Consider the following 16,190-nt stretch of genomic DNA (forward strand, 5'->3'; position numbering starts at 1 on the left):
CCTCCTCTCCCTCGCCCCCACGCCCGGCCCCCTTCTCAGGTCCCCCCGCCTTGGTTCCTCGGCTCTGCACCCCTCTCGTCCGTCCCCCTCCTCGTCCACTCGCCCGGTCCGCCTCGCGGCCTTTCCTCGTCCCCTCGCCCCGCCCCACTTGCCCCGGCCGAGTCCTCCCTCCCCCGTCCAGCCCCCTCTCAGTCCCCCCAGTCCGGCCCTCCTCCCCAGCCCGACCCCCTCTCCCTCCCCCGCTCCGCCCTCCCCGTCCCCCGCCTGGTCCCCCGCGGCCGCTCTGCGTACGGGGTGACGCAGCGCCGCCCACCCGCGCGCCCCGCCCGCCCCGCGCCGCCGCCGCCGACGCCGACGCTGCCGCTGCCGCCGCCGCCGCAGCCGCAGCCGCGACCCGGGCTCCTGGGGCCGCTAACGGTCCGGCGCCCCTCGGCGTCTGCGCCCGGCGCCCTCAGCCCGGCCGACCCGGCGGCGCCCTGGGCGCTGGGCGCGATGGGGGCCGCGGAGCCGCTGCGCTCGGTGCTGTGGGTGAAGCAGCAGCGCTGCGCAGTGAGCCTGGACCCCGCGCGGGCGCTGCTGCGCTGGTGGCGGAGTCCGGGGCCCGGAGCCGGCGCCCCCGGCGCGGGTGAGTGTCGCCTACGGCCCGCGGGCTCGGCCGGGGTGGCGGGGCAGGGAGGGGCCGGGGAGGAGGGGGCGGGGAGGCCGGCAGGCGGGGGCCCCGGGACCGGAGGCCCGGAGATGGGGGCCGGGGTCTCGGCAGCAGCTGGCAGGGAGGAGTCCCGGGCGCCGAGGGTGTGTACACTCCGGGACCGGGGTGACAAAGAGCGAGCGCCGGAGCGGGAGCGGGGGCGGGGGCGGGGGCGGGGGGAGGTGCCGGCGGGGAGGCCGGAGCCCGGGCGCCTGCGGTCCCGGCGAGGATGCGACCCCGGAGGGCGAGGCGCGGGGTGGTGACGGCGGGGCAGGTCTGCGGCCCGGGAGGTGTCGCCTGGACGGTGCCGCATCTCTGTGACCGGCCCGCAAGTATCTGAAAGGCACCATCCGGATCGATTGTGAGACTGATTACGGATGGATCCCGAGGGAGTGCCGGCGCCCCGCCCTCGGTTTCAGTTTAACCCGAGTACAGATGCTTTTCGTTAGCGGGGATCCAGAGTGGGGTCAGGAATTCCTGTTGTAAAGTGAAAGACAGGCTCATGATCTTCTGTCTGGGATGTGCTCCCTGGTGGGGTTGGTGTGGGTGTTAATTCTGGTGCAACAGGCTGGACGTGGGACCTGCGGAGGCCCTGCGATTTGGAGAAGTGTAATTTAACTGAAAAGGGCACTCTTTCTCCCCAAGGAGAAGGGGCCAGTGGCTCCCAGGGCCGAGACGTCGGCGGCAGAGGGGTGGGCAGAGGCTTATCAAGGAGGTGTCATTTGACCCCTGGCAGGAGGAGGAGGATTACAGGAGGCGCCTTTGGCCAGTGAGAAGGGGGGAGGCGTCCATGGCTGGCGAGGAAGCGCAGGGCTGGCGAGTGTGGGTGTGTTTCCATCTCATTCATTTGTCTTTCGCAATTTTTTATTGAGGGCCTGTCCGGGAAGGGCGCGGCGGTAATCCTCGCCTCTGCTCAGCGCACGTGACAACGTCCCTGCCGCAATGGAGCATTTTCCATTAGAGGGAGAGACAAGAGGGGAACACATAGGGGCGTGTATGTCTCAGAAGAGCCCTGCAGAGTGGGGGCAGGTCGTTGTGGTGCAGGAGGTCTCAGAAGTCCTCACTTGCAGGAGGGCATTGGACCAGAGCCCTGGAGGGACCTGTGCACATTGGGAAGAGATGGTCCTTGCAGGAAGACCACAAGTGCCAAGGCCGGAGGTCCACGGGGTGCTGCAGGAATGGAGGGAGATGGGGGAGGGGAAACGGGGCTGTTTGGGTGGCGTGGGCTGAGATGGGGACCCCAGGAGGGCTTTATCCATCTTAACCTGGAGAAGGGATCCCTGTGGCAGCTTGGAGGAGAGCAGACAGAGGAGGGACTGCAGGTGGGAGGTTGCTGGCCTAGTCCTGGTGGGAGTGGTGGCGAGCAGGGCTGGGTCTGCCTGGATTGAATGAGCAGCGCCAGGGGAACGTGAATTCCAGGTTTGTAGTTACTGAAACTGCAGGAGCAGGGATTTCGTTGTTAAGTATCGGGGAGGGGTGTGTAGGTCAGTGTTCTCTGGTGGATGTTCTGACTTTGGGATGGCTTTCAGATGCCTTGGGGGCAGTCGGGGGTGCTGTGATGGGTCTGGGGGTGCTTTCGGACACTGAGGTTGTGTGGCTCTGCTGGTGGGGGAGCGGTGAGGCAGAGCTGGCCGGTTAATTGGGGCCAAGGTCAAGGGCGGTCTCGGACTCTTGTTTTCTAGCCTCGGCGTCACCAGAAGCATGGTCTGCAGAGAGCTTATCTGTGGTCGGGGGTCTGAGGCTCTACCCTTCTACCAGCTTTCTGTTGGCCCCTTGGGAAGACATGTCACTCCTCAGACGTCATCCTCCGACCTCCTGCCTGGCCTGTCCCCGAGGGCTTTTGGGCTTTCCTGTAGACCTCTCGGCGTAAGGATGGGGCGCTGCCGTTTCGTGGGACCTCTCGGCGTAAGGATGGGGCACTGCCGTTTCGTGGGGCACTTGGGCGCAGCCACTGTGCTTCTGTCCTGTATCCCATTCAAGCACGATGCATTCCTGCGGGGCAGCTTCTCCCGTATTTTACGGATATAGAGAGTTTTAGAAACCGGCCCAGCTAGTGGTTGAACCCGGGTTTGAGGCGTGGTGGGTCCAACTCCAGCTGCTGTGCACCGGGTGGTGTGGCCTCCCTCAGGCCACAGCGGCCATGTGGACACTGGACAGACCCCACCCGTCCGGGGCGTCTCGGTGGGGAGGTCGCTCCTCGCCTGCCCTCAGCCGGCCGCCATTATGGTCTGCGGTCCGCAGAGCCTCGGGTTTGTGTGACGTGCTTTGGGGTGGCCCCTCACTGGCACGGCTGCCTGCCCTCTTCCCGGGAACGGTGGTGGCTTCACTCTTACAAACCGTGAAGGCCCTTTCGTACAGGGACCTGGTATGCAAGAGATTGGTCCCCTCCCCGGAGGGGCCGGGGCTGTGGGAGCCCTGGCAGCCCCTGTGCAGCCCACCACCCTGGGAAGGCAGTGGGTCAGCAGTGCAGGGACGCAGCTGCTGCAGCTCGGGGCCTTCCCATAGCGGCACCCCCAGGGCAGTGGGGTCTGTGTCAGGTGATTGCATGCTTGACAGCACCACTGGCAGCAGGGAGACAGGAACCCGTCCACGCGGGACATTTCATTCAGTTACGGAATGGCAGTACCCGGCCGCTGCAGTCCCAGGCGTGTCTGCTGGCGGGGATGGACTACGGCTTGGCCGGGGAGGGAAGGGAGGGGAGGGTTGTGCAAAAACAGACTGATGGGGTAGGGAGTGAATTGAGATCACCTTCGAAGGACAGAGGAGGGACCTGCCCCGGGGCAGCCGTGTGCACCGGGTGCAGCTGCTTCGTCTGACGCGCTCAGTTTCTCCATAGCATCGCCCCTGTTTGCAGACAGGAAAAATGGAAGTTGTGAACTGATTGCAATTGATGGTAATGTCCAGAAGGGAGCTGGCTTTTAATCCAGGCCCACGCTCCTTCATCGTGAGGGGGCTCAGCAGTTGAGAGCAAAGGAGGGACCAGGATTTCAGGGGGCAGCGTTGTCTGGACCCAGGAACAGCTGCTCTTAAGGAAGCTGTGAGGCTCCGGGGCGCCAGCCTGGCCGGAGGTGGGGCAGACTGAAAACAGGAAACCCAGACCCAGTCTTCTCACAGTGGGTCGGGCTAGTTCAGCTTGAAACAGAGTGAAACTGTATCTGGGCTGTACCCCCCGGGGTTCAGGAAAAGAGACTCTGGATGTGTTCCTTTAGAGTTGGAGCTGGGAGGGGTGTGTTGGCACCTGGGGGTGGGGTGGGGCAGTGCCCAGGCTCCACCTTTGAAGGAAATCCTCCCCTTCCTCTGGCAGCTCCCCCCGAACCTGGGATGCCCCGGGGCTGGTGGGGCTCTCCTTGGGTAGGTCACTGCTATATTTACAGAGTGTCCCCCAACACCCCTACGCAGTGCCCAGCAAAAGGTAGGCAAGCCACAGATACTTAAAACAAAAAGGTTTTTTATGCTTATAAAAGTAACTCATGTTGATTTAATAAAATCTAGAAAACACAGAAAAGCACACAGAAAAAGAATCACCCTTAGTCTTAACCTTCAACGGTGAATTTTTTTTTTTTTTTTTTTTGCGGTACGTGGGCCTCTCACTGCCGTGGCCTCTCCCGTTGCGGAGCGCAGGCTCAGCGGCCATGGCTCACGGGCCCAGCCGCTTCACGGCATGTGGGATCCTCCCGGACCGGAGCACGAACCCACGTCCCCTGCATCGGCAGGCGGACTCTCAACCACTGCGCCACCAGGGAAGCCCAAAACATGATTTTTTTAACGTCAACTTTATTGAGGCATAATTTGCATACAATAAAATTCACACATTTTAAGTGTGTAGTTTGGTGACTTTGCCACGTTTGATCAACTGTTCTAAGGAAAAAGACAAGTACTTAAGGAACTGTGTTTAGGCTTTAGAAAATGTATTTTCTGTGTGTTTGTTAAGATACTGATGACCCCCTCCTCGTGTCCCTCATCCCCATTCCCCCGGGGCTCCTCGTGTGCCTGTGCACGGCAGGTGCTGAACAGCCCTGTGTGGATGGCCGCATATGGGAGGTGAGGTGTGGCCTGCCCCTGGCCACATGGTGAGTGGAGGCTGCCTCGGGACTGGGCTCCGGCTGTGTGGGATGCAGCATGTCCTGGGGTCACCGCTGCCACTGGCAGGAGAACGTGGGGGGGAGCGGTTGCTTTGCTGTTTGCTCTCCCAGCACTCTGACTTTTCTCTGGAGGATGTGGGTTCGAAACCATTGGAAGTGGCTGGGAAGCTGAATGGTTTGTGTAACGCCCACAAATTCTGCAGAATCCTCTAAAGCATAAACACCACAGATCCTGTAGTCCTGTGTTTCAGTATCCCCTGACGTGTCTTAGTTATGCCCCATGAGGAAGTCAAAAGTGCTGCAGATAGTGTCAGGTGATGTGAAGCTAAGGCCCTGCACAGTGTGATAGGGGGACTCTCAGCATATTTGACTAGGAAATAAATGGCAGTCCTGTCTACCTGTTACAGAAAAAAATAGAACCTCATTCTAGGCTTGCATGTGATTCACTGTCGGAAGAGACGCACAGGCTTTTGTGGTTTCGAAAGCGGGTGTCAGGAAAACAGCAGTCCTGCCTGCCGTCTGTCTCTCTAGGCACCTGCCTCGGTTATGTTCAGGTTACGTGACTTAACAGTCGGCGAACGTGGTCATAAATATCGTAATCTGAGATGATTCCAAGGTTAACTTTTATTTGTTACTCTAAAATAGGTCAGCAAACATTTTCTTCAAAAGCCAGATAGCAATTATTTTAGGCTCTGTGGGTCACAACTTCTCAGCTCTGCTGTTTTAGCACAAAAGCTGCTGTAGGCAGCATGAGAGTGAATGCACGTGGCCGTGTGCCAACAAAACTTTATTTATGAATGTGGACAGCAAGCTGGATTTGGCCTGCGGTTTGCCGACCCTGCTCTAAACCATTATGTATCCTCGTGCGTTTCCCTGCTCTGTTGTTTGGTGCATTCACGTTCAGGATTGCTATGTCTTCATTTTGGATTGACCCTTTTTCCGTTGTGCAATGCCCTTCTCTGTCTCTGATCATTGTATTTGTTCTGGAGTCTGCTTTATCGGTTGACATGGCCACTCCTGCTGCACACGCCTTTTCCATCCTTTTACTTTCAGCCTGCTTGCATTATTAGATTTGAAGTGAGTTTCTTTAGACTGCCTAGGGTTGACTCATGTTTTTTAATTAACTAAGCCAATCTGTGTCTTTATAATGTAAATAGATTAGGGCTTAAGTCTACCATTTCATTTTTTGTTTTCTGGTTTTCGTTTCTCTGTTTTTCCCTGCCTTCCTGTGAATTACTTAAAAATATTTTTTTAGAATCCCATTTTCATTTGTCTATATATCTTCATCTTTTCTTTTAGCTGTTTATGGTGGTAAACTATCAGTGTTGTTTTTGAGCGCACCTCTTTGGACAGAGGTGGAGTGGTTCCCCAGAGTATTGGTCTATATATACACGTATCTCATCCCAGTCTTGTGGTGCTGCCATGTTACCAATTTGAGTGAAGTGCAGAAACCTTACCTCTCTGCATCACTTTACTCTCCTGTTTTATAATGAAATTGTCTTAATTATTTCTTCTGCATGCATTTAGAACCACATTAGTGTTATAATTTTCTCTTCCACCCGCAAACATTATTTAGAAAAGTCAGGAAGAGAAGGAAATCCTATTGTGTTTACCCATATCTTTGCTTACTCTGTTCTTTCTTCCTTTTTTCCCCCCCCGCCAGGGACTCTTGTCACTTCACTTCTACTTCCTGCATCCTTTCTTTTATGATTGGTCTGCTGGCAACAAGTTCTCTTAGTTTTTCTTCATCTGAGAATGTCTTAATTTCTCCTTTATCCCTGAAGGAGATTTTTGCTGGGTGTAAGGTTCCAGGTTGACCATTCTTTTCTTTTCAGCACTGGAAAAATATTGTGCCACTTCCTTCTGGCTTCCATGGTTTCTGAGGAGAAATCCACTGTCATTCAAAGTTTTCTCACCTGTAGGTAAGGTGTTGTTTCTCTCTTGCTGATGTGAACCTTCTTTTCCTTGTACTTGATTTTCAGAATCCAGACTGTAATGTGTCTTGGACTGGATTTCTTTGGATTAATCATATTTGAGGTTATGCCTTTTGTCAAATTTGGGAAGTCTTCAGCCATTATTTTTTGAGCACGTTTTCAGCCCCTCTCCTTCTCTGCTCCTGGGACTGTAGTGACACACATGTTGGATCCTCCATTATAATCCCACAGGTCTCTGAGGCTCTGTTCGTTTTGTCTTTTTCTGTTTTGTTTTTAATTCTGTTTTCCTCTGCTGTTCAATTTTAGTCATTTCTGTTGTCCCATCTTCCAGTTCACTGATTCTCTCGACTGCCTCTCCGTTCTGCTGTTGAGTCCACCTGTTTGTTTTCTGTTTTGGTTACTGTATTTTTCAGTTCTAAAATGTCCATTTGGGTCTTATTTATATCTTCTATTTCTTTTTTCTTTTTTAAAGATTTATTTATTATTTATTTATTTTATTTATTTTTGGCTGCATTGCGTCTTAGTTGCAGCGTGCACAGTCTTTGTTGAGGCCTGCATGATCTTTGTTGAGGCATGCGGGCTTCTCTCTAGTTGTGGTACACAGGCTCCAGGGCATGTGGGCTCTGTAGTTTGCGGCACACGGGCCTTCTAGTTGAGGCACGAGGGCTCAGTAGCTGTGGCGCATGGGCGTAGTTGCCCTGCACCATGTGGGATCTTAGTTTCCCGACCAGGGGTCGAACCCGCATTCCCTGCATTAGAAGGCAGATTCTTTACCGCTGGACCTCCAGGGAAGTCCCTATACCTTCTACTTCTTTGCTAAGACTTTTTTTCTTTGCTGAGTCTTTATGTGTCTTCATTTGTTTCAGGTGTGTAATTGTTTGTGAAGCCTTTTCGTAGCGGCTGCTTTAAGGTCCTTGTCAGACAGTCCTAACATCTTTGTCATCTCGGTGTTGGCATCCAGCGATTGTCCTTTTTTTCTCTCGTTTTGAGAGCTTCCTACTTCTTGGCATGGTGGTTGATTTTAGATTGAAACCTGGACATTTTTGTACTGTGTTATGAAATTTTTGTTTGTTTGTTTGCTTTTGTTTTTGTTTTTGCGGTACGCGGACCTCTCTCTGCTGTGGCCTCTCCCGTTGCGGAGCACAGGCTCCGGACACGCAGGCCCAGCGGCCATGGCCCACGGGCCCAGCCGCTACGCGGCATGCGGGACCCTCCCGGACCGGGGCACGAACCCGTGTCCCCTGCATCGGCAGGCGGACTCTCAACCACTGCACCACCAGGGAAGCCCCTGTGTTATGAAATTTTGGATCTTATTTAAACTTCCTCTTTTAGCTTGCTCTCTCTGACACTGCTCCATCAGGGAAGAGGGGGACTAGTTACCGCCAGGTGGGAGAAGAAGTCCAGGTTCCCCTCGGCCCTGTTGACAGTAGGAGGGGAGGGGCTCCTCATTGCTGCTGGGTGGGCTAGGACTTCTGGCCCCCCACTAGGCCTGCACAGAGACCCCCTTGGCTGGAAGGGGTAGGGGTGCCTCGCACCTGCTCTCCAAGGGTCTCCTGACACCTGGGTAGGTGGAGGTGGGTGGTGGTGAAAATCCTGACTTTCCCCTAGGTCTCCCCTGACACCACCCCACTACTGCTGAGTGAAGGTGGAAGTCCGCTCCCCCTTTGTCTCTCCCGACCCCTGTGGGGAGTGAGGCTCGTTACCAGCTGTCTGGGATGAAAGTTCTGGCTCCCTGCGTGCCTTCCCTCACGCCACGCCACCCTGGTGCCACCCTACACCCTTGAGGGTGGAAATCTAGGCTCCCATTTGGACTTTGCTGGCGTGTGGGCATGGGACCAGGTTTCCTGTGTGTTTGTTGCTTGTCTAGAAGTTTCCTGTCTTACTGGGCCGTCCTTCCCCTGGTCCTTTGCCCAGAGAGGGCACTCTTTGTTGGGGTTTTTGGTTTGTACCCACTGGCATTTCCAGGTTGCTGGATTCTTCAAATCTGAGGTGCTTGAGGCAAAAGGAAACCCAGGGAAGTCACCCCTGTCCTTCCCTGGTCCCGAGGTCCCCGGCCAGCTTCCTCCTTCTCCCACCTTTCAGAGTCTCCCTGCGTTCGTGTGACACATGGCTCAGTGGAGGAACAGGGAAAAGCACACCTCGTCCATCATCTCAGCAGCAGAAGGTCCCTGTGCATTTTTAAAAATATTTTTTCTCTCTGTTATTCAGAACAGATTATTCCTACTGACCTGTCCAGCTTCACTGGCTTCCCTCTGTCCCCCCCACTCCGCTGCTGAGCCCGGCTAGTGGGTGTTTTATTTCAGATGCTGTACTTTCAGTTTTAAAGCTTCCATTTGGTTTCTTCTAATAGCTTATTTTTCTCTCCTGGGAACTTCTGTCATCTTTCCATTCATTTTAAGAATGTTCAGCTGTACCTCACCGAGCACGGTTATACCGACCACGTTAAAGTTTTTGTCTGATGCCTCCGACATCTGGGTCATCTCAGGCCGGGCGTCTGTGGACTGTCTTTCCCTTGGGCATGTCAGCGTTTTCTGGTTCTTGGTGTACTGATTAATTTTGTACCCTGGACATTTTTCATATTTCTTTGTAAGGCTCTGGGTCCCGTCAAAGTCCTTTGGAGAATTTTCTTAGGCAGGTGCTCAGCCTGGTTGTACACAGACGGCAAGTCGGTCTCACGTCGTGGGAGGGGTTTCCACATAAGTCCAGCTCTCAAGGCCTTTTTCACGCTGTGGGGGGCCACCCTGGTGTTTGTCACTCGAGGGTGAGTCCGGGGCCGGGGAGCTGGCACACTGGGCAGTTCGGCTCCCAGGGCTCCTCTGTTCCTGGAGCCCGGCGCGTGTCAGTTCACGGGCAGGGCCAGGACGCCCTTCCCAGCCCTGCCGGCCACGCTCTGGCTCCTCTGGACAGAGGGGTGGGTGTTCGCTGTCTGCATCCAGCGAGCTGTTCTAGACCTCAGGCTGCGCTTGGCTCAGAGCTGGGGCTGGAGAGGAAAGGAAGGCTCTGGAAGACTGCCGGGCGCTGCTCCTTCTGCGTGGGTGCTGCTCCGGCCACTGGCCCGCTGCTCTTTGCTTTTGGCGCCTTCAGTTAACTGTCTCCCTCCCATCTTGTCCAGACCTCTTGGTCACCATCAGAGGAGGGATAGGCGGTCGGGCGCCTGCTTCATCCTGGTCGGAACTGTGTCTGTCTCGGCTGACTTTCTCGTGCCGGTAGTGCTGTGCTTGCCGCCTCGAGTAATCCTCACCATAGCCCCTGGAGCCATGCTGGTGTTGTCCCCATTTCAGAGACGGCAGTCTGGGCAGGTGGGGGGCTGCTCCAGAGCTCGGACGCTGAGATGCTGGGGTACGCCCCCTGCAAGGACGTGGATGCCGGGTTCGTTTCTGCAGCGCCCACTGCCTTTCCTGGCAGGCAGGTGGGGGGAGAGCAGGGTTCTTGGAGCAGGAATCAGCCTGGCTGCAGCCCCCAGCGGCCGAGGGCGGGGCCGCCACACGGGCCCCTGGTCACTAGGCTGATGCTTGCACAGAGTAGCACGTGGTCGGAGGAGCCTGTGGCTGTGCAGGTGGGAGTCGGGGACGGGCTGTTTCCTGTGTGTGGAAATGCAGTTGTGCCAGAGTTGGCTCCACGGTATACGGTCCGCAGGTCCAGGGTCAGTGCAACCTGTCCCCTGAACCTACGGCCTGGGGACCCGAGGAGAACCCTGTCCCGAGCAGGGGTGGCAGAGGCGTTTCCTGAAAGGCCAGGCCCGGTCCTGTCACAGGTACTGATGGAGCAGAACCCTGAGGGCGGCAGGGCCGGGGGCCACCTGGAGCCGGACCAGGTCGCTAGGCCGCTGGTCGCCTTGGCCAGGTCGCTAGGCCGCTGGTGCTCCAGGACTGCTGGGCTCTCCCTGCAGTGGCCAGGGTCAAAGGCCAAAGTGCGACAAAGGTGGTAGCGAGTCCCTCTTAGGCAGGACTGTTTCAGGACGGGCGGGAGCTGCTCTGGTTTATGGGTTTGGGGTCAGGAGGACACGGTGATGCCTTATCTTTCCGGACGGTGTTGATGACATTTCTTCACGTGGGGACGACAGCGAACTGTCAGCAGTGTGATGTCTGCATCCTGTCTCCACGCCCCATTCAAAGGGAAGGTGCACGTGTGTGAGTGTGTGCACAGGTGCATGTGAGAGACTGCAGGAGCATGTGCACGTGTGCCTGTGTGTGAGCAGCGGCTCCTGGGTGGAAACGGGCCGCCCGCCCTGCCCGCCAGCCTGTGGCCCCAGCAGTCCCCGCGTCTCGTCTTCCTCTCTGGCCACACGCCTTGTGCAGCCTTTCTCAGGAAACCAGTGGACATCAGACCGCACCCGATCCGCGAAGCCGCTGATTCCCAGGCCTCCATCCAGAGCACGCCCGGCTCCCTCCTTCCCGGGGACCCCTTGGCCCAGGTCTGCGTGGCATCTTGGGGGCCTGGGAGGATGGTGCCAGGCCTGCAGCGGGTCTGCCCTGGTACCCAAGGGCCTGGGAGGCCTGATAGAGAATGTTCCGTGGAGGGGGGTCCGCGGGCCGGGGCTTTGGGCTCATTTGCCAGAAGCGGTGCTGCCTCAGAGGTCTGGGTCCCCGGAAACACGCGCTCCTGACTCCTTGTACTGTCTGTGCCTCAGCTGACAGCTCGGCAGGGGCGCCAGGAACCGTGGGGCATCTTAGATGAGCGTCCAAGGCGGTGAGCCTCCGGAGCTGCTGCTCCCTGCCTGGGGCTGCCTGGCCTGCGGCCCTCCTGGGCTCCGGCACCGCCTCTGCCTCCGTGGTACTTAGCTCCCTCTGCTCCAGCCCCACTGGCCTCTGCCTGTCCTGAAGCTCCGCAGGGATGCTCGTGCCCCAGGGCCTTTGCCCAGCTCCTAGGTTGCCATCAGCCTTTGTCCGTGAGGCATCCCGTCCCCCTGCAGCCCCCAGCCCCGTGGACCTGCTCCACTGCCTTTTCCATAGCATTTATTACTCTGGATAAGTTGATAAAACACGTACATCAACTTCGTCGTTTCTCAGAGGCCTCCCCACATCCGACCGTTACCTGCCAGAGGGCGGGGTTTTTGTCCCGGCACCGCCTCCCTGTCTGAAGCTAGGTGGGCCCGTAGCAGTGCTGAGCACGTGAGTGGAGCCTGGTGGGGCAGCGTGGGGCGCAGTGCCTGGACTTTTTAATGTTTACTCATGAGCCTTGGTGACTCACGTGTGTTAAGGTTTAGCATAAACCACGATATACCTGATGATTGAATATCTTCTAAGAGAAAAGTACATCTTGAAATGTTTTAGGACCTAAAGATGCCAAGGATTTTGTGCCTGGAGTGATCTAGAAAGGTTTAAAAATAGACTCAACTGAGCTGGACACTGATTGAGCCCACAGAGAGCCCGTGGGGCTCCAGGTGGGCCCCTGGCCTGCCCTGCCAGCCCCCCCCCAGCCCGCTGCTTCTCCCTGTAAACCTGACTATAAATGGCTAAACTGGTCGGGCCGCTTTTCCTAAGAAAAGTGCCTGGTGCCCTCCCTCTTCCTCTGATCCCGGGTCCCTTATCTGAATGCCCTCAGCTGCCCTTTTCTGTAGATCCCATGCTTCCCTCCTAGGCCTGTACAGTCCCTGGCTGGTGAGCATGCCACCTGGCACTCGCCACCTTCTGGAGTTTCTTGAGCCTAAGAGGATAGAGTGTCCCGGACAGGATTACCTCTCAGGACACTTAGCCCCGTGCACCCGAGTCATAGTAAGAGATGTTACCTGCCCCCTGCCCTGGAGTGCGCTAAGAACAGCTAACACACGTGGGTGCGGCCAGGCACCAGGCCCTCTTCTCAGCACTTTAGGTGAGGGTCCTTTCATTCTCACGTGTCCGCATTTTACAGAGAAGGTAACTCAGCACAGAGATGCCAGGCATTTGCCCAAGGTCACACAGCTGGGAAGCGCCAGGGCCCAGTTCCAGCCTTGGCCTCTCCTCTGGATCCACTGTCGGCCCTTCTGGTCAACAGTGGGGACTGCTGTCAGGCCGGAGTGAGGAAAGGTGGGCCTGTGAGCCAGGCTCGACTTCGGGTCAGAAGAGATGAAAAGGTAGGAAGGAGGCTGCTGGGGAGGAGGGTTCCTCCTGTGAGCATCCCCGGGTAGCTGCCAGAGCTGCAGTGGTGCACAGACGGTCAGGGCCCCTGCAGCACATGGGACACGCACACCAGGTTCCCTCCCAGGCTGGTGTCCTGGTGACGTGCTGGCCACTGTGGGTGTGCAGACAAGGGTCAAAGGTCACATTGTACTGGATCAAGTAAATTATAATTGACCAGCACCTCATCTGAGCATCGGGAACTTTGGGGCTAAAGTAACGAGGATAGACTTACAGTTTTGTTTGAAATTCTTGTGTTACTGAAATAAACCAGTAAGGGACTTCTCTGGCTGTCCAGTGGCTGAGACTCTGCGATTCCACTGCAGGGGGCACGGGTTAGATCCCTGGTCGGGGAACTGACATCCTGCATGCTGTGTGGTGTGGCCAGAAACAAAACAAACAGACAAAAACCCAATAAGAAATAGTTACAAATGGAAATTTAATTATTAACCCAGATCATTAGGTGGAAACAATTATTGTTCTAATAGAAACGTGACCTGCTGTTGATGAGTCTGTAGGACTTGCCATTCTTCTTCTAGACAGATAACCCTGGAGTGGCAGCCACGCAGCCTTACAGAGCTCGTAAAAAATCGACCAGGAGCTATGTATTGTCAAGGAGCTACGTTGGTTTGTTTCCAACTTTGTTTCCAAAGTGATAGGAATCTAATTTTACTTAAACTTTGTGTGTGTGTCAGGCTAGACTGGGTGAAATGAGAGCCATTATGGGTGATACAGTTTTAGTTGGGATCCTCAGGGTCACCGTAACTAGATTGTCTGTAGCGGGGTTGTCTGTAGCGGGCTGCTGATGGGTCGCCCTTGGGCTAAATTTGGCCCAAATTTGGTCCACAGATATTTTTTGACTTGTCCAGTGAGGTTTTCTTTTCCTTTTCAAACTGTAGTCAACGTTTTAAATCAGGAGATTTCACACCAGAATATCCAAGCTTCGGGCGTATCCCTGAGCGATGTCGCCCGTGTGCTGTGATCAGGACTGTGGCCTCCAGGTGGTCGGGGCGCTTGGGCGCCACCCGCCCACCGCCTTGTGGAGCTTCGAGAACACGATCTTGAAACGTCCAGCTGCCGGACGCATTTTCCATTTCTGTGGAGTTAGAAGACACATTTTTTCCTACATGAGAAAAGCCATTGGGGGTTGCCTGGGCTGGGTAGGGTACCTGAGAAGTAGCTACCTTCAGGATTTGCCTGTTTTGACTGAAATTGGAAAACTGTTCTAGAAATGTCTAGTGGGCGTGTGGACATGCAGAGGGGGAGGGTGCTTACCCAGCGTCCACCTGTCAGTCCTCGTGCTCCCCTCCGTCGCCCCTGCGGGATTTGCGGCAGGTGTGGACCTGCCGTCACGGGCCGTGGCAGGTGGCAGGTGCTCGAGACCGTGGTTTGTTGTCTTGGTGGCGAGGTCTCGGGCACACGTCTCGGAGAGGAGAAGTACTTTGTGACATTCATGCTGTAGGAGAAAATGTGTAATGCTTGAAGAGATGGAAAACCCGTCTGTAGGTTTAGTCCTCAAAATGCCTCTCTCTCGTTGGAAATCCAAATTCTTCCCTTCTCGTGAAGCCACTTAAGTCTGTCCCTCTCCTTGTGGCCTTTTCCTGTTCTGAATTGGTATCGCGGGTGGCGGTGATGTCACATAATCCAGCCCTGAAGATCCTTTCACCTAAGGCCTCACGTGGAGGCGCCCGGGGGAGGCCGCTGAGTGGGGAGGCAGCGGGCGCAGGGGCGGCTCACCCAGCCAGGCACAAGTGCCGCCCACTGGCATCTGTCCTGGCTCGTCGGCGACCAGCAGGTCCCCCTCCTCGGTGCCTTTGCTTGCTCGTCTGTCCAGCAGGGGCGTCGGCGACCTGCCCCAGCGGGCTGTGGGGTTCTGTCCGCGGGGAGCGGTAGCTGGTGCGCGGGTGCCTCTGAAACCAGCCGGGCCTGTGGGCCCCCCGCTGCCTCCCAAGGGGACCTCCACCCGTGACCCCTCCCCTCCTCCCCGATCACATCCAAAACCTGTCGTCTGCTGGGCCTGGGACGCCGCTCCCCCAAGTGCCGGGACAGTGTGGCCGTGTGGTCACTAAGTGATCGTGATGTGACTCGGGCGTGTGGGGTCTCTCGTGGCGCCAGCCTGCTCTCCGGACTCTCATTGTCAAACTGGAGCAGGTATTGATGAGTGGAGGGAGGGCCCCCGCCCCGCAGGGCCTTGGAGAAGGTGTGCCGCGCTCGCCGCCGAGGGCGCCTCGGGAAAGGGCAGCGTCTGCCTTCAGCCCTGACATGGATCTGTGGGTCGGGTCTGGAAGGTCGCAGCCCAGCTTTGCTCACCGGCCGTGATGGTGTCGTGTAGCAGATGAGAGCGGCACGCTGGCGCGGATGGGGCAGGCGGGGATGGCGGGGCAGTGTGAGCACGGTGACCACGTCCAGTGAATTTGTTTTCTGCGCGGTGTTTCTGGACTCTGCGAGGTGGTGAGCTGAGAGCAGCAGAGCTCCCTGGTCTTCCTTTCCACGGCGAGCTCTCACCCGGGAGCGCTCTGCTCCTGCCCCACGTGTTCAGGCGGCTGAGCTGCCTGAACGGGAGGCGCGTTTCACCTGCATAATGACTCAGGGGGTCAGGCGGTGTGACCTCAGACCCTCGGGCTCTTTCTCGGGAATGGGCCCCGGTGCTGGTGCCCCGGGGTGGGGCTGCATGGCTGCCAGCACCCCGGCTTTTCTCTCTGGCCTCATCGCCGTCTAGTTCCCGTGGACGTGCGTCTCAGGCTGTGACACGATGCATCAGGTGCTCCGTGGGGACCTGCCCTGTCCTGTCCCGTGTGATCCCTCTCACGCGGATGACATGTCCTGGGAGCGGAGTAGTGCCCTTGACTGTGAACTTGTCTTTGCTCTGGTCGCCCTTGGCCCCCTCGATGTCTGTGGGACCCTGGCCACCTCACCACCAGCACGGGGTACGTGTGCGCTGACACACGGGCGGTCGGTCTCCTGGGGGAACAGAGGCCACTGTGCGCTCGGCTGTCCAGGAACTTGTAAGATAAGCAGATTGACAGACAGCAGGGACTCTTCTCCCCCCGAGTCACAGCCGTGAAGCACACTCAGCGTTCGTGGGTCACAGTGAGCACTGAAAAGACTAGAACAGAACCGAGAACGGTGGTGACAGCGGCCGGAGTCCTTAGCTGTCCCGGGAGAGCTGCGGGCCTGCAGCGTGGGCACCCTGTCCCGCGGGCATTTCTGGAACACGGTGGTTTCTCTGGAACACGGTGGCCTTCGGTCACCACCCTTGTGGGAGGGTAACTGCCTGTCACACGAGGCACAGTCGCACTCCTTGGGGAGGGGAGCACAGAAGAATCGCATCACTTGTCAGCAAAAGCCTTGAAACTTCCAGCCCAGGTTTGGTTACCAAATTTCAGTCCAT

The 16,190-nt window shown here is 56.9% G+C and overlaps 1 protein-coding gene across 1 annotated transcript in view; it reads left to right on the plus strand.

The window, feature by feature from the left end:
• The first annotated feature begins 400 nt into the window (after positions 1-400).
• CERK (ceramide kinase) overlaps positions 401-16,190 on the plus strand; it is a 50,102-nt gene continuing 34,312 nt past the window's right edge. Inside the window, exon 1 of the mRNA XM_070046419.1 lies at positions 401-625. Within this exon, the coding sequence (XP_069902520.1) occupies positions 493-625 (133 nt within the window). The 5' untranslated portion in view covers positions 401-492. The remainder of the gene's footprint in view (positions 626-16,190) is intronic.

Source organism: Globicephala melas, chromosome 10 (assembly GCF_963455315.2).
Source record: "Globicephala melas chromosome 10, mGloMel1.2, whole genome shotgun sequence".
Classification (NCBI taxonomy): domain Eukaryota; kingdom Metazoa; phylum Chordata; class Mammalia; order Artiodactyla; family Delphinidae; genus Globicephala; species Globicephala melas.